Source organism: Calidris pugnax, unplaced genomic scaffold, assembly GCF_001431845.1.
Source record: "Calidris pugnax isolate Ruff unplaced genomic scaffold, ASM143184v1 scaffold133, whole genome shotgun sequence".
Taxonomy (NCBI): domain Eukaryota; kingdom Metazoa; phylum Chordata; class Aves; order Charadriiformes; family Scolopacidae; genus Calidris; species Calidris pugnax.
In genome coordinates, this window is record NW_015090977.1 from 1734277 (window position 1) to 1760100 (window position 25824).

Consider the following 25824-nt stretch of genomic DNA (forward strand, 5'->3'; position numbering starts at 1 on the left):
GAACGAGACCAACCCAGGTGGACATCAAAATAGTTTTATACAGATTATTGGATCTCAGTATACAGGTAAAAAAAACAGAGGGCCCGGCTGAGGGCAGAGCCAGGCCTCGCCTCACGCCGCCCCGTCCCGCTTCCAGGAAAAGGCAATTCAAGTCCCTTTTTAAAAATGTACATTTGAAGGCACAGTGCACGGACCGACACGCTCCAGGGACAGGTGCCCGCAGGGGGGGGGACTGGCTCCTCGCCTGAAGCAGCACAGGCCCTCCTGCGGATGGACGGACAGACAGACGGACAGACTGCGGGGAGGCCGTCTCTGCCTCCCCGAAACTGGCACCAGGCACCCCCAGCCTTAACTCACTGCGGCCCCGAGCACTGAGCCAGGGGCAACTGCTGTGTAAAGTCTCACAGGTTTGCGAAACATCTCAAATCCACTCACCTGAAAAATAGGTGCCCACCCCGTGCTAATTGCAAACCGCACACTCAGAGACCTATTGCTAGTGGGACAAAGCCAGGCCAGCCCAGTCCGTTACCTGCTGCCAGAGCACACAAAGCCCACACAAGAGCCCTAAGAGCCATTTGCAAACTCAACTTTAATGCAAAACCCCAGCTGTGTCTCATTAAAGCCCTCAGAAGCAGGAAAAGTTGGGAGATTAGGTGGGGTTAACGCCCTTGCGTGCCGGTGTGCACATTACACATGGACAAGGGTGACAACCCAGGACTAAACCCCATCTGGTGCTCAGCATGATGAGCTGGGGGCAAGCACAGGGATGTTCAGGGCTCCTGCAGAACAAGAGCAGCCATTTCACACCACAGCAATGGGGGACAGGAGCACAGGGAACGCTCAGCCTCATCTCTCCATTCCCAGCACACCTCCCCAACCAGATCTTATCATGTGTTTCTTGCAATATAATTCTTCATGGAACAGGTCAGAAGTTATACTGGTGTCCAAGGGTCATCTTTGTCCCTCCAGATAGCTGCACAGAGTTAGCTGAGATGATGAGCACAGCAGGGTGTGGTTCTGGAAAGGCATCTGCTGCAGAAAATGGTGAGGAACAGCTCCTTTCCCAGGTGACACGGCCCAACAGCCTTCAATGAGGAACACACTGCGCTGTTCCCCCAGAGGAGACAAGGTCAGAGCCCTGCAGAACAGACCCCGTCATACATTTGGGTGCAAACACCCCCCATGGACACCACAGGCAGGTTTCACTAGTGGACAGCCCCGGGCTGCTGGAGAACAGATCAGCTCAGGGCAAACTACACACCTAAGATGTTGCTGCGCCAGGCCCTGGTGCACTGGAGCTTGGGTCAGTAGGGCAAAAATTGAAAAAGAAAATGAGCAGCAAGAAAATAAGTGCCTATTCTAACCCCAGCCTTCTGCCCAGAAAGCACAGGAACACCAGGGATGCATAAAGGCTTTGGAAATCAAACATTTCAGTCATTCTTCCCTTCCAGGCATCCCTTCTATTCCCCACAAATGTAGTGTGTCTTGGGGATGCACATTGCAGCTTCTCTTTCCAGCTTCCTGCCAAGTGCTACAACAGAATTTGGCTGCTTTTCCCTTCTTCAGCACAGCCATTCAGCACCTTCCTCACGCCTTGCACCCAGGCCCCCGCAGCAGCAGACACAACTGCAGGCACACAAGCAGGTGGAGCTCTTGCTGCATAGCTCAGAGACGCTGTAACAGAGCAAAGTCAGCAGGCTAATCTGATGCCTACCATCACCAGAGCTTGATGAGAGGGTGTTTCCAAAGTGCTCGGATCACTAAGTGGTATTAGGTGGACAATGGCAAATGGTGCAGCTTTTCTTCAAAATTTTAGACTGAAGTTGGGCCATGGATACTCGCATGACCTCTCCCCGCTGCTCCAATAGTGCTCAAATACAAAGCGTGGTCAGACTTCACTGTTTCCTCCTGAATAGTGGTGGGCTGGAGCAAAACTGATCAGATGGAGTTGGTAACTGATTACTTTTCTACAGTATCCACCACAATCGGTGTATCCATTTACTGAGAACAACCTTCTGTTGCTCTTCCAGACACCGTGCTGTTGTAACGCTAACACGAGACCCCAAGGGCCAAGTTTACTACACAAAAAAGAAGCAACTGAGGGTGATGGGGGGATAAAGTTTCCTTCTTCCCCAAAAGTCAGGACAGCAGTACTGCAGAGCTAGCAAGCAACTGAACTCTTTCAGAGTTCACTAAAGCTCTGCCATTTGCTCCTTTCTCCAGCTCACATCAAGAATGGATGTCATCTCCCCCAGGCTTCAGGATGCCAAGTCACTGCCTGGAATTAGCAACACATTAGAGGTGCTCCAGAACCACTGCAGGTTACAGCAGGCCACAGCATCTCATGGTGAGGAAAAGCTCCAAGGGAGCAGCTGAGAACCAAATACAGTCTTTTTCTGAGGGCTGCTATGCAGAATGTGGAGTCAAGTGAAGGATCTGCCTTCCCTCAAGTACAGAGTGGAAAACATGAAATCAAAACAGGTAGAGAAACTGCTTTGGAGTGTTTTAACTATGACCCCATGCAGGTCTTGGGGCACTTCCCCACCATCTGCTCACTGTGCTGAGATGCTGGGGAAGTGCTAGGAACTCTGCTGGCCACCCTGTTAAGTTGCCTTTCAAACAACCTCATGTGAACCTCCAGATCTTGACCCAAAAATGAAACAAGCCACATCCTTAGCCCAAACACAGCCTCCAACACCCACTGATTTGCACGTATGTAGGAACAGAGCAAATAGCAGAGGGAAGTTAGGAGCTGCCACCCACACCTCTGGAGGACACATCCTGCAAGCTAATGTTCCAAAACTGAACCACAAGGATTGCCCCCCGCCACCGGGTCTGGTCCACGGAAACCTCCATTCCTGCTTGGGAGGTGTCAGTGTTTGCTGGAGTACAATGTTTCTTCTTCAGTGTCTGTTTCATCCTGGAATTCATGGCTCAGGAGGGACTTCTTTGAGCCGGTGGACATCATGCGGATTTCGTCCTCGTAATCGTCGTGGTGCTGCCGGAGGCGGTGGAAGCCATCCTTGTGTCTGTTGGACTTAATTGAGCAGACACACCAGATGATACAGGCAGTGAGGACCAGAGCAGACATACTTGCACCTGCCAGACAGAAGACATTGGTATTAATGCCTTGTTCCCCCACTCCAGAAGCTCCTAGGCTTGCCACCATCTCTCTTCCCTTCTACACCACCACCTTCCTCACTTTACTGTGACCCTGCTCCTTCCTCCCAGACCACAGAAGACATGCCATGCAGGAGAGGTGCTCTCAGAGCAGCACTGCACTAGCTTTACTTTCTGGGTTTGCAATGTAAGATAGCATCACTGAGCTGCTCTGCAGACCACTGGGTATAAACTCCAGCCGCCCCAACAGCTGCCACCTTGACAAAAATGATCTCTTAATGCTCACCTGGTGCCACACCACTCAAAGAAACCCTGAAGAAAAGCAAGTCCTCCTAGTTCCCAGCTGTATGCACAACAGGCTCTCCCCATTCCAGGCATCAGGTCCTTTCTGAACCCTTCAGACCCTTGCAACACCCTCCCCCTCCCCCTCCCTCCCTCCCATCTGCCAGCCCAGCACCACCAGATCCAAGGGTTGTTGGACCAGTTCGCAAGGACAAGCCTGTGTTCAGAAGGGAAAGCACGAGATGGCTTAAGTGCAGGCTACTTTTCCAGTTCAGTGAAGAGAAGGGTCATTGTCAGCACAAACCAGCACAGAAAGCAAAGCTCAAAGCTTTGATCAGAAGTGTCACTTTACCTGCAACAGTTACAACCAGCTCCCTTGGCAGACCAAATATCCTGTTTTCGGTGTCAAATACAATGAAAACAGAGCTGGGTGCATCATGACGTACAAAGACCTGCAAGAAGATACCAGAGCTCAGACTGTCTCAAAGCTTGCACCTCTGTTAGGTGTCCAGACACAAGAGGTACTTGCCAACCAAAAAAGGACCGGGTGGATGCCAAAGACAAGTGCAATGGAAAGAAAAGCTACTGCCCAAAACAACCTAGAGCTGCTGGGAAATTCTTCTCCACCCATTGTACCACGGCAGAAGACAGTTACACTGGGCACACAATCAGCAGCTAAACAGAGCCAATGAAGCAAAGCCCAAATAGGGGACATCTTTAGGGGACGTGACAGGAGCAGGGGGAAGATCTCCCATACAGACATTCACATACCTTGACATGTTTCTGCTGGTACCCATCGGCTATCGCATTGATGTTATGCAAACCTGGAGCCAACAACACGTGGAAATAGCCACCTTCTTTAGTATACACCCTCAAGCCTTCATTAAGAACAATGGTAGCTTTAGAAATTGCCTTGCCACTCTTGTCTTGGACAAACCCATGGACTCCCTTATGAACCTGAAATAAAGCATTTCAAACACTTCACTTTCAGATCCAAGCATATGTCAAATTCATAACTAAACCAGGATCTAATCTTCCCCTCAAAATACAGCCCATTCTCCTCCATCCCTGAGCCTCATAATAAATAAAAGTGCACGATACTGCAAGGGCTGCTCAGCCCACCATGAGGCAAAACAGCACAGATGTTTAACTCTCATGTCAACACATTTCTTGGCCACTTGCTGCCTCTGTTCAACCCATCCCTCATGCAGTCCAAATTGTGACTGTCTGTAATTACATAGCACTGATAAAACCACAAAGACTCTCCATACTGCTCTCCTTCTCTCCCGGCCCACTCCCTTCGCTCCTTGATGGAATTTCCTCCCTCAGACCAGGGCTCACCTCCACCAGCATGCTGAGGAGAGATTTCCTGTGGTCTGCCCACAGCCTGGGGAGTTGTCCTGCGCTCGGGAAGTAACAGCAGCCAGTATAAACAGTGATCTCAGGACAATGACCAAACGTAACGCTGAAATCCTGCAAAAACCAAAAGCACAGATACAACAAAAGAGGTGGTCTTTAAAAAGTGCAGCTGGAGGTGGGCAAGTTTTGCCCAGAAATCCAAACAAATCAAAACAAATGCTCGTTTAGCAGAGATGGAAAGCCTCGTGCCGCATGACGTACCTTCATACTTCCCAAGTGACTGTGCCATTCAGAGCCACGGATCACACCGCCAGGAATATTCTCATCTGTGAGAGCAAGAACACAGCTGTCAGGCAGAGCTGCTGCAAGCAGGATCTAGCACAGGCTGACAGGGGGTTAAAGGATTCAACCAAACATACCTGACTTATTTGGACAGCCTGGCTGGCCCAAATGCATCAGCGGATGGTTGTTCGCATACAGAGATGCCAAATGCTTCAGAGTTTCTTTGTTCTCCACTACAAAGAGGAAAGTGAGGCTTTGAGAGTGCAACTCACCAAGGAGGTGGGACGGATTCCCATCCTAACCCCTTGATCCTGTACTGAACAGTGATACATTTTGTTTCAGGGGCATTCCAGATTTCCTCTAACACTGAGGGATGGTATCAAAAGCAGACTTAACACTGGCTTTGGCAGAGGAAAAGTTGAAATACAGTTGTAAGAACAAAAATGGTAAACGTTTTAATACCTAGCCCGATTCTGTGAGATTTTATAGCTTGACTTAACAGTCTGTCAACTCCAGATACAAAGGGCTCAACACAAACAGAGGCCACAGAGCAGAACCAGCGCAAGAAGTTCTTACACCATGTGGTCACATGAACTTCTGCAGAGATAGCCCAAGGGTAACTGCGTGCGTGCAAGGCCCTGGAGGGGTTTGTCATACCTGTCTGTGCTGGCTTGTCATATGGGTAAGTGACAAGCAGAGATCCTCCATCTAGAGCAACAGAGAGGCTGAAATCCTGCTTCAATATCAAGTTCTCTATGATGGCTTTGGTCTCAGGCTCTCGTGTCCCCGAGTACCGGGAGTAATTGCCTGTAAATCAGAACAGCAAATAGAAAAGGGAATTGACAACAGTTTCCTTTCTATATGAGAGAGCAGAAGTACATTTTTTGTTTATGTCTGAAATTAAGTCTGCTGCATGTGTTAAAAGGTATTTGTTGGATCTCAGCAGATGCACCTGACCGATCAAGTAAAGCACCTAGTCCACACTAGGAATTCATCTGCAAAGCTAAAACAAATGTGACACATCACTATTTCCCCAAGCTATTTACTTTTGTGATGCATGTGGCATTTCGTATGTTTGCTCTCTCCTCAATGTCACCGAACTGACATTTTCTTAAGAAAGCACTTGGGATGATCCCAGCCAAACCTTGCCAGAAAGAACACCTTGTCCCCAGAAAGAGTGGGCATAGCACCAACACCGTGCTATGGACACAGAGGGCAGTTACATGGAAACCAGAAAAGCATGAAAACCAGGGGGCATGAACAGAGGCCATTTTTCAGAAATGGGGGTTTCAAAGAAATCAATTAACAGGAAAAAGACATCAGGGGTTGTCTGACCTCTGGACTATTCCTAAAGAGCTCTGCTTTGGCTCTTCCTGGCACATAAGAGACTGCAAATTACCATTTGTAAGGGGGATCCAAGCTTTGGAAGCCCCCCAGCAGCTGTGCTGCCTGGGCTCCAGGGCAGGAGCGCTGCTCTCTTTATGGGTAGACCCTATAACCCAGTGACTACACCCAACCCCAGAGCAGCTAGTGAGAGACTTCTACAGCAGCCTGCATTTCTACAGGGCCACCACACATCCCTTTGCTTTAGTTTGCTTTACTTGTGAAGTCTGTGTCCAGATCTCTGCCGTGAGCATTAGTCTGGCCTATCTTCGACGTGCAGCCTCTCTCCTGAGCTATTTCACGTCCGTCTGGATTCAGGGAAGGCACAATCACAATCCGCGTTCGGTCAATCAGCTGAACAAAAGGAGGAGAAACAGTACATAAAGTGCAATTAGTAGGGTTCATTGTCTGTGTATCTCATTTACCTGGATCTCATCCTAGGAACTGCTGCTTATATTCGTATCAGCACCCAGAGGTTCCCACTGGACCCATAGATTTTACGCCACCTCCCCATTATGTGTGGGATCACTGCAACCCACAAGCAACGGTTAACAAGACAAGTCTCTCCCAGTGAGCACTGTCTTCTCAAGATACAACTGGAGGGCTCCAAGATGGTCCCCCACATTGGCTTCTCACCTTTGTAACAGCAGCGTTCTTCTTGTAGTTCATGCAAAGAAATTCTGCCAGTGCCAGGAGAAGCTCCGTACCAACGGGAGCGTTTCCATGAATACCAGCAACAAAGCGGATCTTTGGCTCCTCAGGCTCAGATTGGTTGGGCTTGTTGGAGATTTCGAGGGACCAGATCTGACGGAACTCAACGCTCTGACCCAAACTGCAAGAGAAGAGAAATCAGAGCTTCAGCTCAGGAACAGAGCTGCCACCCCTACCCTGGCCTTACGGAGAAATTCCTGTGTGGAAAGAAACTGCCGACAACCTCCACAAGGAGGCTGCAAAGACAAGTGACACACAAAACACAACCACATCTTGAGATACTTGCAGTAGCACTGAACCAAATTCACTGCGAACATGAGTTTGAACATAAGCATCTGTGTAATGGTCTGAAGTTGGCGCAGGGGAGGTTTAGTTTAGATATTGGGAAGAATTACTTTCCTGAGAGGGTGGTCAGGCACTGGAGCAGCCTGCCCAGGGAGGTAGTGGAGTCACCATCCCTGGAGGTATTTAAGAAACATGTAGACGTGGCTCTTCAGGGCATGCTCTAGTGCCCAAGATTGTTGGTTTGTGGGTGGGTGTGATGTGGTGGGGTGTTTTTTGTTTTGTTGGTGGTGGGTTTTTTGTTTGTGTTTTTTTTTTTTTAAAGGTTGGACTTGATCTCAGAGGTCCTTTCCAATCATGGTGATTCTGTGATTCTGTATCCAGGACCAGCTGTACAGGATGCCCAGTGCTCCATGTATCTCTATATATCCCACAACATCCCCATAAACGTGGAATTGCTAAAGGCCTCTCTTCTTCCAGTGTTATGGGCTGGTTTTTGCTTGGATGTTTGGTTTTTTTTTCCTTCAGAGTGGGACACATCTGGACATCAAACTAATTTATAAAGCACCCAGTTTAAGAGGACAAAAGCAGGCCTATTTCCAGTAGTGCAGAAGTCTCTGCTACAGCCATGCCATTAAAGCTAGAAAACTGAATGCAAGCAAAGCAGGGAACACAATCGGGGCTGATGCAACTGGAACAGACAATAGGGGCCACAGATCAGAAAAGCAGCCTTGGCACCAGTGGGGACAGCACATGAGCACGTTGTGCCTGGTAACAACAAGCAAATGAGGTCCTGGGACAAAGAGATTTGTGCTTTCTAAAGCTGACAGAGGGTGAGCGCTACAGGTCACAAAGGAAAGCAGAACCCTGCAGCAGCTGGTCTCCTGCAGGAGGGCAGAGACCTTGGCTCGGGGCAAGTTAACTCAAACATGTCTCGCAGTATTGAATTGAAATCCAAAGACAGACAGACAAAAAAGGCCATTTGAGATTTTTAAGTCAAATTTTATCACTTTTGCCAGGGACTCTCTAGAAGGGTAGATGTTGGGAAGGATTTGGAAAAGGGAGGAAATAGAGAGAGTGAAAAAGAGATACTTGCAGAAACCTGGGATATCAATGCTGGGAATATCACCAGGCCCAGCCACCCCTGGGGAACTGAGAGCACCCCAGGTTTAGGTCAGTAAAACGATGCCTCAGGAAAAAGCACACGGATGCGTCTGTGAGTCCCTGCAGGCAATGCTCTGCCACCATGCCCTTACACGTGGGGCTCTCTTGAACTCAGGGACCACAGGGAAGAGCAGGGACGAGCTTCCCATCTCTGCACTGTGTTCATGGCTTGTCATTTCGCTGCCTTCCTACCCCAAGGCTGCTGCTCAGGGAGGAGCTGAGCGCTGCTGCTTTAAGTTTTCACCTGGTGAGATTTGTGATGTGCGGGTAGTTGAGGTAGAGGCCTCGGAGGAACTCAGAGAGATCCTTGTAAGGGCGGTATCGATACGGAGAGACATTCCCCGAGGAGGAAAGCAGGAGACGCTCCAGGCCGTTTTCAGCAGAGAGATCTTTGATCAGAGTCTCAAATTCCTTCTCGTTGGGGTCGCTGGTGTCTGGGGTGTTCAGGACTGGCACCTTCCCCTCCTCCACTTTGATGTCTGTCCGTGAAAGAGTGAAGTTGACCTGCACTCCACCTTTGCTGCCAACTTCCACCATCTTAGTGACTGGATCATACCTGCCCAGGGAAGACAAGGCACAAAGAAATGTCAGGGGTTCAAGACCTCGCACAACAAGCCACCCCCTTCCTGACTAGACACTCTCAGGGGACTGCTACAGCTCCACAGTCAAGAGTGAGAAGAACAACAATAAAAGCAACAACACTTCAAAGGGACACGGGAATGGCAGGAGGACAGGGAGCAGCTCAGGGCCCCACATGGCACTGAGCTGCTTTTGGCTCAGGTGTTGCAGGGTTACGTTGCACACTGGCAGGACAAGAAGTCAGGCTGCTTTAACCCAAAGGTTTTGGCAGCAATTGAAGTGATGAAGTAATTTCTGTGGGCAGCTGCCTGCAAGACAATGTCTCCTAAAGACATTAAGTTATCACCTCCTTCCCCGCACCACCTCCAAACAGGGCAAGATTTGGATTGTACACCAGAGCCAGGTGAGCAGTCTTTGATATCAGGGTAGCATCACGTTGCAGGACAAAGAGCCTACATCTGCTGCAGACAGAGGCAACGGGACCCACTCCTGACTGGGAAGTCAGTCACACGACTGTTCCTTGTGCCATTACTTGCTCACCCTCGGGCAGATGCTGTGATTTTGTAGGTCCCCTGGACCAGGAGGCGCCAGTAGTCTCCATCCTTGTAGGTGGTCACCGGGTGGTTGATGTCAGCAACGCTGATGGTGGCGTTGAGAATGCCCCTTCCATCCATGGCATCCAGCACAAATCCCCAGACACCGCGGTGAACCTGTGCACAGACCCAAAGCCCTGCTGAGTGCCAGCCCTTGCTCTGCCTTCCACCCCACACATCACTGTGGGAGCACCCACACCCAGATCCCACCAGCTCCCAGCCCAGGATGTTAAGCATTTCCAGGGGAGTAAGACATTCCAAAAGGGCTTAGGTTAGACTCGCCAGCAGCTGGCGTGGACAAAGATCACCTGATGAGTACAATGAGCAATTGTTTGGCTTGGGGTGCCACCACCGAACTCTCTGCCCCACACCTTTGTTTGCATGCCCCAGGTGTGCAACGCTACCACCAGCCCCAACTCAGATGGGAACAGCACATAAAGGCCACTCCAGCCTAGGGAAAACCAAGGTAGTGGTAAAGAAAAAGCCCACACCTGCATCACCTGGCTGCTGTTTCACAGATTTTTGCTATATTAAGGAGGGAAGAGGAGTTGTCAAGACATGTTCTGATGGGGATGGTTTCTGTGGAGCAGGTACCCAGTCTGGCCAGGAAGCAGCACTCGTTTCAGCCCACAGATTGCCCTGTTTGTTCTGGCACATCTAATGCAAACCCCAGCGGCAGCTCAAACGATTGCTTGGGCTCAAAGTGTCTCACCTGTTTCATGAACTGGAGGAGAGAGCGGCGGTTCTGCTCCCAGTACTTTGGCAGCTCCTCAGCTTTTGGATATTTCACACAGCCCAACTCAATGGTCACTTCAAAGCAGTTCGTATGCAAGTAATTCCAGTCTTGCATCCCACCTACAACAGGAATGTAAAAGAAGTTTTGACAAGGTCTCCTGAAGGCAATTGTACTGCAGCTCAAAAAAAAAAAAAATCAGATAGAGAAGACGAAGTACAATCTACAGTGTGCATTTTATAGCTGAAGAGAGAAGGCTTTTACATAGGGCAAGATTCAAGCTTCAAAGGGATGCCAAAACAGCAGACAAATAACCATCCTTCTTGTAAATACCTTTCATGCTAATATACTGCTGTAAAATTTTATTAAACCCTTTTTCTAATAGCCAGAAAAACTACACTATAAATTCCTTCCCTCAAGGAATAACTTTATCTGGTTACGCTATTTAAAAGGTCATAAAAGAAACCTGAGTTACAGTAATCTAGGCTGACCGATGCAGAGCTTGTGACTGATCAGACTGAATTCTTTAAGATGCACGTGCATTAACTTGGGAGACAAATACTGCAAGAGATTTAAGGTCTTCTTTACCTGGAACGTTGTACCACTGAGCCCCATTAGTGATGCCGTGCGGGAAGTACTCGGTGGGGTACATATCCTTACAAGGGCTTCCCTGATACATCTTTGCATTTTCCTAAAAAACAAGATGCAACATGTGAAGCTGAGTCTCTGCATTCTACAGCCACTGGCACTTTTGTTCTAACATTAGTCACACACTTGGGGTTACCAGACACAGAGGTTCGTGCAGGCATGTGTTTGTATGGCCGCAGCGCAAACAGACTTCACCCAAATCCACACCCAACCCATGGACACCCCTGCTCTCCTCCCGGCCCACGTACAGCATTTTCTACCACCCTTCAGCGTGTTGGCCCCGTGCCTGCACACAGGGTTCCTCCTACAGTGCCTGCAGAGAGAATGTGCTGGACATGGAACAAGAGCCTCCCTCAGGACCCTTCTGCTGTGCCCACACCACCAGGCACCCACAGGATCTGCATCCTCCTCTACCAACCACTCAGGAGGTTCCCAATACCCCCAGGAGTTAACCCAGCAGGATGTGCCTCATTTCCCATTACAGCTTTACCTTGGAGTAGGAAAGCGCCAGCTGCTGAAACACAGCATCGTCTGGGGATTTACTGTATATGGCTATTCCTTGCTCATCGTCATCAAAGGGGTAATTAACCACCAGAGAACCTGCAGGGGAAACAAACTTTGACTTGTACTTGCACGTTTTCCAAGTGATCCCTCAGCCTAACAGGGGAAGTTTTTCTTTTTCTCCAAGGAGTGCCAAGTCTTCTGTTTCTCAAGACCTGGCATTAAACAAAGCATTAAGCCCAGTGGCTAGAAGAGACAACAAAGGCACAGGAAGAGATAAGATGACACCCAGTTGGGAAGGTGAACACAAATCATGACACATCCCAGGTTTGGCTCTTCCGTGCAGGAGGGATTAGCACAACCACGTAATAATCACTTTCCCAGGGGAGAGAAAACAAGAAAACAAGGGGTGGAATTTCCTAGAACATGCACGATGCCCTGGGCCCAACTTTCTGTAGCCTTTCAGCCTCCCGGCGTTCATTGCAAACGCTGACAGATTATAACATCCTCCTCTTACTGAAGCTTTCCCTACACAAGTTGTGCTAAGAGCTCCGTGGAAGCCCAGGCCCCACCGCTGCTGGAGACCCGCCAGCTCCCTCGTACCCACACACGGTGCTCCTGCGCTACCAAATCCAACACGCGAGCGCAGAGCAACCACCTGCAAGTCACTGCAGCTACGAGCCAGCAGACAAACTGTCTAGGGAATAAGCTGTGATACAGAGACTTAATTTAGATCGCTCCAAAAATAAAAAAAAAAAGATAATTAAATTACGGCAAATTTCATAGTTCCGCCACGCAATTCGAGGCAGGGAACCCTCAGGATTACATCTCATTCCCTTCATTTTATAAATACTACGAAGCCTCCAACAGCCACAGCACTGTATCGTGTTCCCAGATCCAGCTGCTGAGCAGCCGCTGACGAGAGCCCATTCCCACCTCCCAAAGGCAATGAGCTGGCTTCTCCCCAACGCATGTCCTCCCTCCAGAGAAGTGCCTGTGATCCTCCCAGCAGCCTCTTCAACTCCCTGAAAATGTGCTTGGGGACACAGTTTTCACCCCTTGTTTCCAGCTTCGGCTCCATCTCCCAGCAGCACAAACAAAAGGTTTGGTTTACTCTTTGTTTGTGGAGACCCTTTAGAAAAGGCCTTGCCCCCTGTGGCAGGAATCTGGCCGCCTTCGCTCCTGCCATCTCACAGCAAGGCCAAGGGCAGAGGGCTCTCTGTGAGAGCTCCTCAGTTCAAACCTAGAACACTATGGAGATATCCCTGCAAACTTCCATCCCCCGAAACTCAGTGCAGAGGAAGGAGCTGGGTTTGGGTGCCGTACCTCCGTGCAGGTTTGCCGAGAGCACAAACGGGTACGTCTGTAACCAGGTCATGACAGCCAGAGTTTCTGGCTGGGGAGGGTCTGCCACGTGGAAGAACTGATCTGGGAAGTTGCGGTTCAGGTCGTAGTTGTTGCTGTTGTTTCTGCCAACGGTTCCTCCTCTGTCTCCTGGAAATGAAACACAAGTTGAAGCTTGTGCCCTGTGCAAGTTCCCACTTCAGTGGAGAGGCTTCATCCTCTTAATTACAGCACTTACAGCTATCAATTAATGGAAGACAGCAGACAGCACAAGAGTGCTTGGTTCCTACACCCCAGAGTGAGGGGACATCCACACTCTCCTCCAGCGACAGGCCTGCTCTGGGCACAGAGGTGTCCGAGGACCTTTTCAGCAGGTGTTGGCCCAGGCTCTCCATGTCAGTCAGACCACAGTTCACAGGAAGGCTGTGAACCATGAACAATCCCAGCAGCCGGATGTCACGACTGCAGAAACCTCAGAGCTCACCTTCTCAAACCAGCCGGACAAGTTCTTTGTTAAACCCGAGCAGAGCTCTGTTTCCAGAGAATCATTCTAGACAGACTTTGTTCTGCCAATCTGCAAGAGCCATGCAGTTTTAAGGACTTCCCTGAAGGATGTTTTTGCCAATTTCAACATCAGGATAAAAGTCTATATTATCCTTGGACAAACGCTCCGCAGACAGCCTGGCTCCAAAATCACATGTTACTAAGAGCATGGACCAAAGCACAGCAAGTATGAGCTGTGTCAAAGGAACGCCTTTTTTTAAAATAAGCCTTGGGATAGCCACAAACCATAAGGGGACCCAAACAGGGGTAGCATATAGCACTGCTGAAGCAGAAAAGCTCTCTCCAATGGCTTCAAGCATGGGTTGACCGCCCACATCCTGCAGTGACCCACTCATCCCACAGCACACGCCAAGGCCCTTCCCAGCCTCCCTGCACAGAGAGCACTTCTGCTCCAGCAAGGCTTCCAGATTTCTCAGAGAGGTACCATGAACCCAAAGGCTTGTTCTCAGAGCTAGAAACCCCACAGATGTTTCAGCACAAACAGCAATACCTTCCTGGGACTTCTCATAGCCATCAGGGTTCATGGACGGCATGATGTGGATCCGTGTGCTCCGGACCAGGTCAGTCACTTCAGGATCTGTGCCAAAGTTCTTGCAGAGGTACTCGATGAGGTTCAGGAGAAGCTCTCGCCCCACAACTTCATTCCCATGCATGTTACCGATGTACTTGAACTCTGGCTCACCTGCACACACACGGCCACACCAGAGAGACAATTATAACCACTGACATTCAAGCAACGCTCACCACCCTGAGCATTGCTCTCTCAGGCCTTTCTGCAGGGCTGGAGGGCATTTACCTAAAATTTACCCTTCTGCTTCCACAACACCAAAAAAGGACAAACATTGTTTCAGGGAAGCCCCTTGGTCCTTCTGTCCCCAGAGCTCCATGACCAGGGTAGATGTCCCCACTATTTAATTCACACCAGTGACACCCACTGCACCTGGTCTGTTTAGAAAGGACACTGCAAGAAGCAGCTCAGGCTCTTCTCACACAGATGCCAGCTCTATGCTCCTTTTTGCTCTGCCCACAGCCTCCCAAAGCGAAGGGTCTGTCACTAGGGCCTCACTAACAAGGATCTCCCACGTTACCTGCTTCATGGACGCCAGGGTTGTCGGAGATCTCCATCACATAGAGCTCCCGCAGCTCCACCGACTTGCCCACGGAGTAGAGCCTGGTTATGTTGGGGTACTCGTTGGCGTAGCGCCGCAGAAAGATCTCCATGTCTGGGAAGTGATGGTGGCGGAAGTCCACAGGTTGGATAGGTTGATGGAGAGAGGTTGGGCTCGGGGCCTCTGCCTGCACAGGGGTGGGGGTGATGGTAGAGACAGGAGCAGGCGTTGCTGTGAGCTGCGTGACGTTAAGAACTGGTGGCATTACAGTCGGCTGCAAGGAGAAATCCACTTCTGTTGCAGCTCCCTCCTTCACCTCGATGTTCTCTCTGGTCACTGGTGTGTAACTGTGGAAAAAAAACCAGCTGGCTTCAGCAAGGAGGCTCTGCAGAACAGAGGCCAAAACCCCCTGTGGTGAAATGAAGGAACATGAGCAGTTGGCAGTGTGGACACCAGCTGCCACAGAGACATTACCCCATTACAACTGCAGTCACGTTGTAGGTCCCAGGCACAAGCAGTCGGTGGTAATCACCAAATTTGCCTGCTGTGATGTTATGAGCAATACCAGCAACAACAATGGTCGCATTCTCCAGGCCAGCTCCAGTGATTGCATCCCTGACAAAGCCCTTCACACCAATGTGGACCTGAGGAAAACAATGCAAGAGTCTGGCTGAAGACAGGCAACATCAGGGGGACCGTGTCCTCGCCCAGCAATACCCCCCTGCCCTTCCCCAAAGGCAGCAGAGCAGGACAGCTGCCAGGCAAAAACACACAGGGGCCAGTGCTTGGCCAGATGGCAAGGACAGGAATTCCAGCAAGCACTGGGAAGGCAGCGAGATCTCAGAACTGATCCTCCCTAACAAACCCTCTATTTTATTGACACAGGCACACAACAGTATGAACATAACAGGGTTACAGGCCATACTGAGGGACAAAACGCAGCTGCCTCCCTTACCAGCCTAAACTGTCACCTATTCAGTTTGTACACGGTGACAGGCTGGCAGAGGACTCTGCAAGCCAAGGTCTCAGCAGTGCTTTTGAACATCTCTGGAGACTCATGGCACTGAGCTCCTACAGGTACTCTGCATTACTTGGCAAGATCTGCACTGATCAGTCCCTCTGTTTAACACCGAGCCCCATGAGGCCCCCACTAAGTGGAGCTCTGTTACCACGGAGGATGTGGGAACTGTGGCAGAACCACAGAGATACACAGCAGCTTTGGAGCCACCCACCTCTGCACAACAACTGCAGCAGTTGTGTTACCACACGCAGCAAACAAAGCTGTAAGAGCAACTGAACATGGTGCTCTCAGCCCACCATGGACACACGGGATCCACAGCTGCTGCCCCCAAGCCCATCCCAGCCCACACTACCTTCTCAATGAAGGTGAGGAGGGAGTCCCGGTTGTTCTCCCACTCCTGCTGAAGCTGGGACGTCGGTGGGTATTTGCAGCAGGACAGCTCCAATGTGATCTCAAAGCAGTTGGCCCACACGTAGTTGTAATCCTGCATCCCACCTGAGAAAAAGAGGCAGAGACACGTGCTGAGAGCAACGTACAGACATCTCTCCACGGGATGCAGTCTTCTTTGTCCTTCAGCCCCACCATGGCATCTTACCACGATGCCACCCTAGCTCCAGAGTGAACAACCTAAGGAGAAAAGTCAGACCACGGTGAGAGCCTGAGCTCTGTTTCTCCCAGTAACGGCACACTGGGCCATTCAAATCAGCTACAGACACTTCAAAGCTGACAGTCCCTTCGGTCCCACTGCTCTATCAGCTCAACTCAGCAGCACAGCACTTGGAAATTCATATGGCTTCATTTCACTGTGAAGACATTTTCCAGACACTACAAATCCTGGATGCCAGGGCAGGCACACGGGAGTTTGAACACTTCTGCTGCTGAGTCCTTCGCTGTCAGCTCCAAACCACCTTCAGCTTTGTGAGGTTTTCCTACACGAGAAGTTACTCCACCCAAAATGAGTCTCAGGCTCCGATACAAAAGGACACACCAGACTATCAACTTGGGAAGTGGCAGCTCAAATCTGCATGCCAAAATCAGTTTCAAGGACGACACAGCTGTTCTCCCAAAAAAATCTTAGCAAACTCTAGACGTGACAAGGGCAATGCTTCCCCTTCTCTACTTCCTCAGCTGCTCTTTTCCTCAACTCCTTATCTGAAGGTCTCCATTTACTTGATATTTAGAGCAGCCCTAGCAGAAAGTCTGACAAGGTCTGACTTGGTGACAGCACGCAGTGAACTGCAGCAAGTCACCCTCAGGAGACTCTCCTCTTGATCCAGGAGGGCAGTGACACCTCCCTCACCGCTGAGGACTCCTGTGACCCCACAACAGCCAGGTCCTGCAAGAGGAGAACAGGACACAGACTTGTCCACCTGGGAAACTCACTCTCTATCCTGAGACCTGCAGCCAAGTCACCAGCCTCCTCCCACATTTCATCTTTAAGGCAGCAGTCTCAATTAATTTAAGGATGTTGCAGCACCTGGGGACAGCTTGCTAGTTTAGTGTTAAACCAGCCAAATCTCCATGAGCACCAGAAAACAGGAGTACACAGAACTGTTTCCCAGTATTAAGCTAATCTTGCTATTCTTGCCCTTCAAAGAAACCACAAGCACTGCTATGAAACAAAAAGGTGACCTTGTCCCAGAAAGTGTCCTGACCCCGTTTGCTGAAGTTTACGTTCAACCCTCAGCAAGCAAACCCGTTTCTCAAGCAGGAATGAATCACGTACCAGCAAGACCTGAGGTCTGCAGGTATCGAAACTCTTGATCTGGAGCTCAGACTTCAGCATGCTGCTGAGGGCTGCAAACGTGCAGCCCTCTGAACATTCATGGCAGGCTTCAACAGCAAAAAAAAAGGACATTCCAAAACCACCACAAATCTGCAAAACAGGTTTCAGAGTCACCCTGACAAATCCCACCACATGACTGCAGCCAGATGTCATGGCCACATGAGAGGAGCGTTCCCACCACCACCAGCAGAACAGGCAGTTTTGCCAGTATGGAAAACACACCACACTAAGTTTTTCACATACGGATGGAATCTGCTGGGTTACACAACCTCGTACAGTTACAATCCAGAGAGAGTGGCACGCCAAGACCTTGGCCACCCCTGCCCAGATGGCTCCATCCAACGTGCACAGCAGCACCTGGGACCACTCAGCTCAGGGACCCCCGGGCACTAACTGAACTACTCCCACCAGAGCCAGCTGGACACAGGGGCCCAGGCAACGGGTCTCTTCTGCATGAGTTGAGAAAGCCAAACTGGCTCTCAGCAGCCCATCTGCCATGGAACAGCTATACATTTGCCCCACAGGAGGCAGATGCAGACTTCAGGAGGAAGCAAAGCAGAAGACACCCCGTGGCGCACGTGGTGGCACCAGCCTGCAGGACCCCAGCAGGGAAGCCTGTAAGAAATGCACACTCTGTGCTCCCAATCTTTGCTTTGCCCACCAAAGTGCTGCATTAGTGCTATGCTAATAAACCTCACTTGCTTTGTCTGAGCAGTTTCCCCATCACTCACAAGTGAGGGACCCTCCATGGTGCTGGCCAATTAACTGGCCAGAATGGATCAATACCACGATGCAAATGCACTACCTGGCGTTTGCAGAGGCCACGTTAATGCACGGCCAGGAGAAGCCATCAGCAGCACTTAACCAAGCAGAGGAGTCTTACAATAAATGCCATGGCTGTGAGCACTCACTGTCCCAAAAGGTCAGGGATGGCTGCTCCGAGTTCCACAGCCCCACCGCGCTCGGGTGGCACCGAGAGGGACTGCCAGCACAGAGCCAGATTTAGAAGAACAGACCCCTGAGAAGATGTGCAGGATGGTACCAGATCAAAGATGTCCCAGTTCCTCTCAAGTCTTCTGGGAGCCTGCTGCTCAGGGAACACGAAAACTTTTATTATAACAAATCAAACGGCACTCGCCGCCAGAAAGAGAGCGCCGCGGCTTGTGCACGGGCTGAGATCAAAACAGGAAAAGAGACTTTTCTGTCCAGCACAAGGGGCCAAAAAAAGCATTTGAGGACTTGAAAACTCTCAAACTCGGTTCAGGAGGTTAGAGGAACAGGGCCTGCAAATCCCAGACACGCTCGGTTTTATTCAGCTCCCGTTACCAGGCTCAGAAAAGTAACCCACAGCGGGCTGCTCCCTCGCCAGTAAACACCACACAGAGTGAAACAATTTGCCAGCCTATAACCATCTGTTCATAGCGGGACACTAATGCATTTGAAAACATCCATACGTAAACCAGAGCCATTATGAAGCATATTTAGTGCTTCATCTGCCATTCAAGCCAAATTTAGGACAGATGCTCACCCATAATAGAGCAGCAACGGTCTAAATTAGAGCTTGCTACATCAATTTTGGGAAAACCTTCTCTTCGAGAAAGTAGTCCACTGCACGCTTGGAAATTTGGATTGTAGCCGCTGCACATATTTGGCCTTCACACGGCCCCGTTGCAGAGCAGGACAGTTATTTTTACAGCATATGGAACTAGGTATTTTTCCATATACCATCTGCACAGCCTCTCCTGGCTACGCAGAAGATCTGGAGGTGTAAAGAGGGAGCTGCACGCAGCCCAGCATTAGCACAGCACTACATTTAACGATTAGAGCAGAAAAAGCACCCCAAAGCAGCAGTTGGACAGACTACAGTGCTTCTACCCTAGTTATCTGTTTGGGTAATATGTGGGATAAGTTGCTGGATTAATTCCAGCATTTTTGTATGGCAGGGTGTCTTTTAACCCACACTGCATAAAGCTTCAGCTTCCCAAGGAAATATCATACCTACTTTACTGGTGAGGAAAGCAAAGCAAAAGCGGGCAACTTACAGACACAGCAAGCCAGTCCCCAGCTGGCAGCAGGTCACAAAAATGCTCAGAAATAACCTCTCCCCAACTCTATCCCACTCCTTGAGCATCAGGACTGAGCTTCAGGCAAGGATCCCAGCCCTCTTCCCACACAGAGTTCACACCAGGCAGGCAAGCGGGAGAATGCGGCTCCCTAGAGTCCAGCCCGGGGATCCAGATACCATAAATACACCACGTGCCAGGAGAAGCCTTTCCAGGCCAGCCAGGAAGGACTCTATTTTCAAACTGCACTATGAAGAAATCTAATTACGGCTCTCACTGGGGCAGACTTTAGGGGATGAGAGATCTGCAGCTGAGCCAAAGCAGAGAAACGGTCCTGCCTGCTCTGCAGGGCGAGCAGATGGCACAAAGCTGCCAGAGACGTGATTAAATACGTGGCACAAATCGCTTACTCTGTGGACAGAAGTGACTGTCTCGTAGTGTGAGACCGGGCGAGCCCCAGCAGCAGCACCAAACAGGCAGAGGAATGTTTTGGTCCATTAATCTGAAATCATTAAAACTCAGAGGAGGTGAGATTTGAGCCTCCAGCTCCAGCAGCTGCATCCCACGGGCCGGAGCGGCACAGCCCTGCAGCCTTCCCAGGGCACTCCCAAGAGCTGCACCACCAGCAGTTCATGTCAGATGTGAAAAGAGGCATCAGACCCTCGGACTGCGAAGCCAATACTTTTCTCAAGAGGAAAGAAAAATTTGCAAGAAGAATTTTATGAGAACACAAACACATAAGGGCAGCTAATTGTGCATATCCCAGAAAGACTGAAAACTTCTACCAGGGTTCATGCTGTGCAACCGCCTCCAGCCATGCCCAGGAAACAGAGGCCACCACAGCGATGCCACCAGCACCCACTGTTCTCAGCACACATTTTAATTGCTCTGAGTCTGATGCCACTAGAAGCTGTTTGGAAGCTCAGTGTGGCTGGTAACCACAGCCAAAACAACCCAGTGAGCACTCACCTGATCTAAATCCACTTTCAACCAGAGAAGTGCCTTCTGATAGACACCAGAAGCACCTCAAATGCTTGGACATGAGCGAGTCAAACTAGCAAGGAAAATAGCCTTTAGGAAGGGACTGCAAATAACAAGACCTTCCACAGCTGCCCACAAAATACTCTACTGAACATCATACTGAATTCAGTTTCTGAATTGGGCTCTTTGCAAAATAAAGGCAAGCACGCCCTTCCCACAGGTAAGACTTGAACAGTTTCTTCACTGCTTTCCAAACATCACCTGGACCATACACCAGCCCAGGCTCGCGTGTATTTTCTTGATTTGAATCAGCCACTCGGCAGTTAAAACCCCAAGAGGTTAAAAAGGAAGGAAGAGTAAGAGCGTGTACAACAGAGATAGCCTCTAAAAAGCGTCCCAGTCACAGACTTATCTATAGCAGCTGGAATGCAGAAGCCAAATTCAGCTGTCTGGCAGAAAGCCATCTTTCTCTGTGCACACTTGACCTTAACAATTACTCCGATGGTTTGTACTTGCCACCTCGGTTTGACACACGTAAGAGGTTGTTTGCAAATTCAAATGAAAGTTAATGGGGTCTGGCACCGGCGTAAACCTGAGCTGGTAACTCTGGGAGAATGAATGCCGGAGCAGTTGGCTTTCCAGCATGTTTGATTTCACATGATAAAACGTGGCAGGGAAATTTCCACCTGTTGAGACATTATGTTCTCATTTCTTTGTTTTTCCTGGCTTTCTTTCACTTGGAGCCTGCGGTCTCCCCTGGCACGACCTGATCCGAGGCCACACGCGTGGGTCCCACACCGTTCTCAGAACTGTCTGCTCTGCTTATCTCCAGAGCTCAGCCCAGCCTGGGGAGCTCCTGCAGGGTACTGGGATTTCCCCAGCCTCATTTTACCACACATTTAAATTCTGCAGTCACTGGGAAAGGCCTCCTGGTCCGGGTACGAGCCTCAGAGGTCCTTGGCACAGAGTTGCAGATGACTCAATGCAGCCACCGTGGTGGTTTTGCTGCTTCTGTCACACACGGTGTACAACTGACTCCCCTTTGCCTGCTCTTCATCCACTACTAAAAATACATCATAGAATAATTTTGAATGGAAGAAACCTTTAAGATCATCAAGTCCAACCATTAACCCACTAAACCATGTCCCTCTGCACCATGTCTATGAGTCTTTTAAATACCTCCCGCAAAGGTGACTCAACCACTTCCCTGGGCAGCCTCTTCCAATGCTTGATAACCCTTTCTGTGAAGAATTTTTTTTTGTAATAACCAATCTAAATCTAACACCTAAAACCCCAAGGGGTCACAGTAACTTCACACAACATCAAAATACAGGGCTTGTTTCTGCAGGGGCTGGAAGCTGGGGGCTATTGGACATCATATAAACCACAGCGATGGCAGCACAGAGAAAAACAGGTCTTCAGTTTTCACACCTTGCCATTTCCTGTAAAAGGAAAGTAGGTGAACCAGAATCACAGAATCTTCATGGTTGGAAGGGACTTTTGAGATCATAGAGTCCAACCCCAAAAAAACACATAACCCCCAAAACACCACATCCATCCACAAACAGACACAAACCAACAATCTTGGGCACTAGAGCATGCCCTGAAGAGCCATGTCTACACATTTCTTAAATACCTCCAGGGATGGTGACTCCACCACCTCCCTGGGCAGGCTGTTCCAGTGCCTGACCACCCTCTCAGGAAAGTAATTCTTCCCAATATCTAATCTCAACCTCCCCTGCCCCAACTTCAGACCATTTCCTCTGCTCCTGTCATTATTCCCTTGGGAGAAGAGGCCAACCCCCACCTCTCTACACCCTCCTTTCAGGTAGTTGTAGAGGACAATGAGGTCTCCCCTCAGCCTCCTCTTCTCCAAACTAAACATGCCCAGTTCCCTCAGCCTCTCCTCATGTGACTCCTCAGATGTGGCCCTCTGCTCGCTGAGAGTCCAAAGGCAGCCCGAGAAGCTCATGCCCCAGTGTCACAGCCACTAGCAAACCTTGCATGAGCCAGACATCCCTCATCCCAGCAGGAGGATGGAGAAGTTAAGGCTACAGCAAAAAACACTGCTCACTGGGGGCAGGGGAACCCAGACCCAGAGCTCTGGAATCACTCTCTCTTCAGAGCTCACCCATCCCACTTCGTTAGGAGGGCAGAAAGCCTTAGGGCTGCAGCTAACGAACCTCCCGGCAGAGATGTTTGCCGATAACAACCGCCAGCAGAACAAGGCAGCACAGATCATCCAGGATATCCTGTTCCCTCGCAAGCACGTTCACCAGATTACACAAACCTTCCTCCTGCTGACTTTTCACAGCAGTGGAGCGAACCTTGAGCCAGCAAACACCAGGGCCGGTGTGCTCCAACAGGGTGGGGGAAAGGAGACACCTGCTAGAGGAGGAGGTGAAACCCCATCTTATTTGAACACGGCGTCCTATCTTACCAGTGAAATCCTGGGGAATGATTCAGCCACCGCTGAAATCAAGACTTCCTCTTCCAGCACAGAGCTGATGTGTTCAGGCCCAATGCTGGATCCCTCTCCCTCCTTCCCAAGCCAGGTGGATGTGGGGTTAAGCCAGGACTCAGCTTAGAAACTTTCCAAACTCACGTTTTGGAAAGACAGTGTCTTATTAAAATTTGTTAAGCTGTAAGCTCTGAAGGATAATCAACACCCGATTTGCTCAGCAACCCTGTGTCATCCTCAGCCCTAGCACAAGGGAAAGCAGGGCAGTTCATGTGCAAAGCAACGCAACTTCCTCGGATCATTTGTGCAAGGTTTTTGTTGTGTCCTCACCACAGAAGCTTCTGCAGTGTCTGGTGAGGCCGTGGTTGTTCAACATCCGCCGAGGGGCCGTGGCAGTGGCGCAACTTCCAATGACACAGACAAGATTTCTCTTCCCACCGGGGCACAGAGCCTTTTCCGTGAGAGCAGCTCATCACATAAACTGCCATTTAAATCCCATTTTCAGCAAAACTGAGGCACACAGAGTAGCCCACTGCACGTCTGAGCCACCTCCACACAAGCAGAGTGGTGGCACCAAGAAGTAATTTGCTTATATTCCCGTCACCTTCAAAGCAGCTGCCTAACGGAGGCAAGAGGAGCTCTCCCAGAAGCCCCAGCAAACCGAATTTGGGATCCCCTTCCAGATCCCATCACACTGGTGAACAAGAACAGGCCGTGCTGGTTGTTGCCACCTGCACAGGTCTCACAGCAGAGCAGCTCACAGAAAAGCTCCCTACCCCACTTGCAGCGAGAGCAGCTAGGTTAGCTCAGACCACACGTTCAAATCATTTTACGTTGTTTTACAGCAGGGTATTCAATAATCATTTATAAAATTACAAGTTTGAAGGTTAAAAAAACTTCACCAAATACTAACATGGTTTAATACCTTCAATAAGTGCTTCCTCTTTCCTGTATCAAAGTTTAGTAACCGTCTGGAGACCTAATGACAGCTCATTTGGCAAATGAAGCCTCCTGCATGCAGGGTAACTCTCCAGCCTCTAACAGGGTCAGGAAGAAGCCTCCCGTTTGCTGTGATCTCTTCCCTACAAACATCTCCCAAGCTGTGATTCATCAAGCACTTACTGGTGTGCCTGTGATGCCTGTGATGCCGCTTCCCTTCCGTTCAAGCTGCTAGAACACATTCAAAGTTAAAAATATCACCTCGCTGTCCTCTCCTCTGTGATCATCACCACTGGTTTGGGTGTCAGCTCTCAATGGGAGCAAGAAACTATTTCTGTAAGACGGTGTTAGGTGATCCAAACGAGCAGAGTTAGAGCAATTCTCCAGCACAGCTTACCTTCCACATCATACCACTGGGCACCATTAGTGATACCATCTTGGAAGGTCTCTCCCTCCTCGCCAGGGCAGTTGGGTTTGCCAGTTCTCATGATGGGGTGATGTGACGCGTAAGCTTTCGCTAAATATTTGAACACTTCGTCATCAGCTGATTTACTGTAGACTCCTGTGGGCTTATGCGTGGGAGAGTCATCGTAGGGATAGCTTGCCACCACCGAGCCACCATGGAGATTGCCAGAGAGCAGAAACCTGGGGTTGGCAAGAAGAAGAAAAAGAGTTGTACTGGAACAACTTCAACAGGAAGCCACCTACAGCTGCCCAACCAGTTATTCTGCTGCCTTCCCGCCCAAACTGCCTTCTCAAGAGCCTCCAAACTCTATTTGGGATCAACAAAGTAAAACATGCCCACAAGCTGCCCAGCAGTAAGGCTGCTTTGGAAGAGGAAAGGATCAGACCCTGCTCCATCAGCAGCCCTGTGCAAGGAGAACCTGCCTATGTGGCTGCAGCTACACCAAGGCTACGTTAACAGACAGGCACTTGTCTGACACTGAGCAGGTTACTGCTGGGCAAAGAGATATGCTGTCCTGGGAGACGTATCCCCTCGTATGACCAGCAGCCTCCAACACAGCAAGCAGGATCATCAGAGGGTCTGAACGGCATCCAAGTAGGAGCACAGTGGGGAAATCAGCAGATTTTTGCAATAAACCAGCTCTCAGGACTGGTTTATTCGCTCCCCAAACCGACATCTGGCATCACTGGAGATGAAGTAAGTTTCTTGCTTCAGCCTAAGACAGAGTCCTCAAACTCGGTGAGAGACGAGCAGTGCCCTGACATAAAGCCATGTACACGGCTCTTCGTCAAGCTTCGAGCAACACCTGGTATGTACAACAGAACTGACTTGTATAAATAAAATCTGGATGTGTGACAGAGCTGTTAAAACCCCAAGTCAGAAAATACAGCACAGCATGCCCTATATCACGCTTTAATTTGATCACAGGCAGCATAAACATTTCAATGAATCCCAAAGGTAGCTGTCTCTGCTCTTTCTCTTTCCACCAAACGGAGCATGGAGGGGGGAAAAGAGCTCTCCTCCTCATTTGGTCAAACAGGATTTAGGTTCTGAGCAGAGGTAACGTGGCCAATACCTTTGCCTTGCTTAAAATAACGCACACGAATTGCATTACACCCACTCCAGTATCTCTTGGTTTTGATCTGTTCTGTTTACCCATTCATTTTTCTATCGGTGGTTGTGTTAGTTTAACGATCGTACCAGCATTAACCGGTGCTGCCAGGCGGAGGGATGCACAAGGCACCACGTTCTTCACGTTTCACCCTGGCTTCACCTCCAAATCCCACCTCAAACACTTGCAAAAGAGTAAAAATAAGGTATTTTCAAAATTATTTTAAGAACGCGCCCAAGGTATTTTTAAAGTTATATTAAGAGCATGTATGAGTTTCTCCAATACCTAATTTTGAGCTGAAACAAGTCAGCTTGGAGGGATTTTGGTGCAAACCGCTCCATC

At 49.8% G+C, this 25824-nt stretch overlaps 1 protein-coding gene across 1 annotated transcript in view; it reads right to left on the reverse strand.

The window, feature by feature from the left end:
- Positions 1–18: 18 nt before the first annotated feature.
- Positions 19–25824, reverse strand: part of CPD (carboxypeptidase D) — a 28013-nt gene continuing 2207 nt past the window's right edge. The window contains exons 2-21 of the mRNA XM_014953157.1: positions 24303–24550; positions 16028–16170; positions 15129–15298; positions 14634–15001; positions 14036–14227; positions 12964–13131; positions 11627–11736; positions 11077–11179; positions 10468–10610; positions 9703–9872; positions 8828–9139; positions 7063–7258; positions 6645–6780; positions 5701–5850; positions 5181–5276; positions 5023–5087; positions 4744–4875; positions 4174–4359; positions 3755–3854; positions 19–3099 (exon numbers count right to left, since the gene is read on the reverse strand). Coding sequence (XP_014808643.1) covers positions 2873–3099; positions 3755–3854; positions 4174–4359; positions 4744–4875; positions 5023–5087; positions 5181–5276; positions 5701–5850; positions 6645–6780; positions 7063–7258; positions 8828–9139; positions 9703–9872; positions 10468–10610; positions 11077–11179; positions 11627–11736; positions 12964–13131; positions 14036–14227; positions 14634–15001; positions 15129–15298; positions 16028–16170; positions 24303–24550 — 3415 coding nt within the window. The 3' untranslated portion in view covers positions 19–2872. The remainder of the gene's footprint in view (positions 3100–3754; positions 3855–4173; positions 4360–4743; positions 4876–5022; positions 5088–5180; positions 5277–5700; positions 5851–6644; positions 6781–7062; positions 7259–8827; positions 9140–9702; positions 9873–10467; positions 10611–11076; positions 11180–11626; positions 11737–12963; positions 13132–14035; positions 14228–14633; positions 15002–15128; positions 15299–16027; positions 16171–24302; positions 24551–25824) is intronic.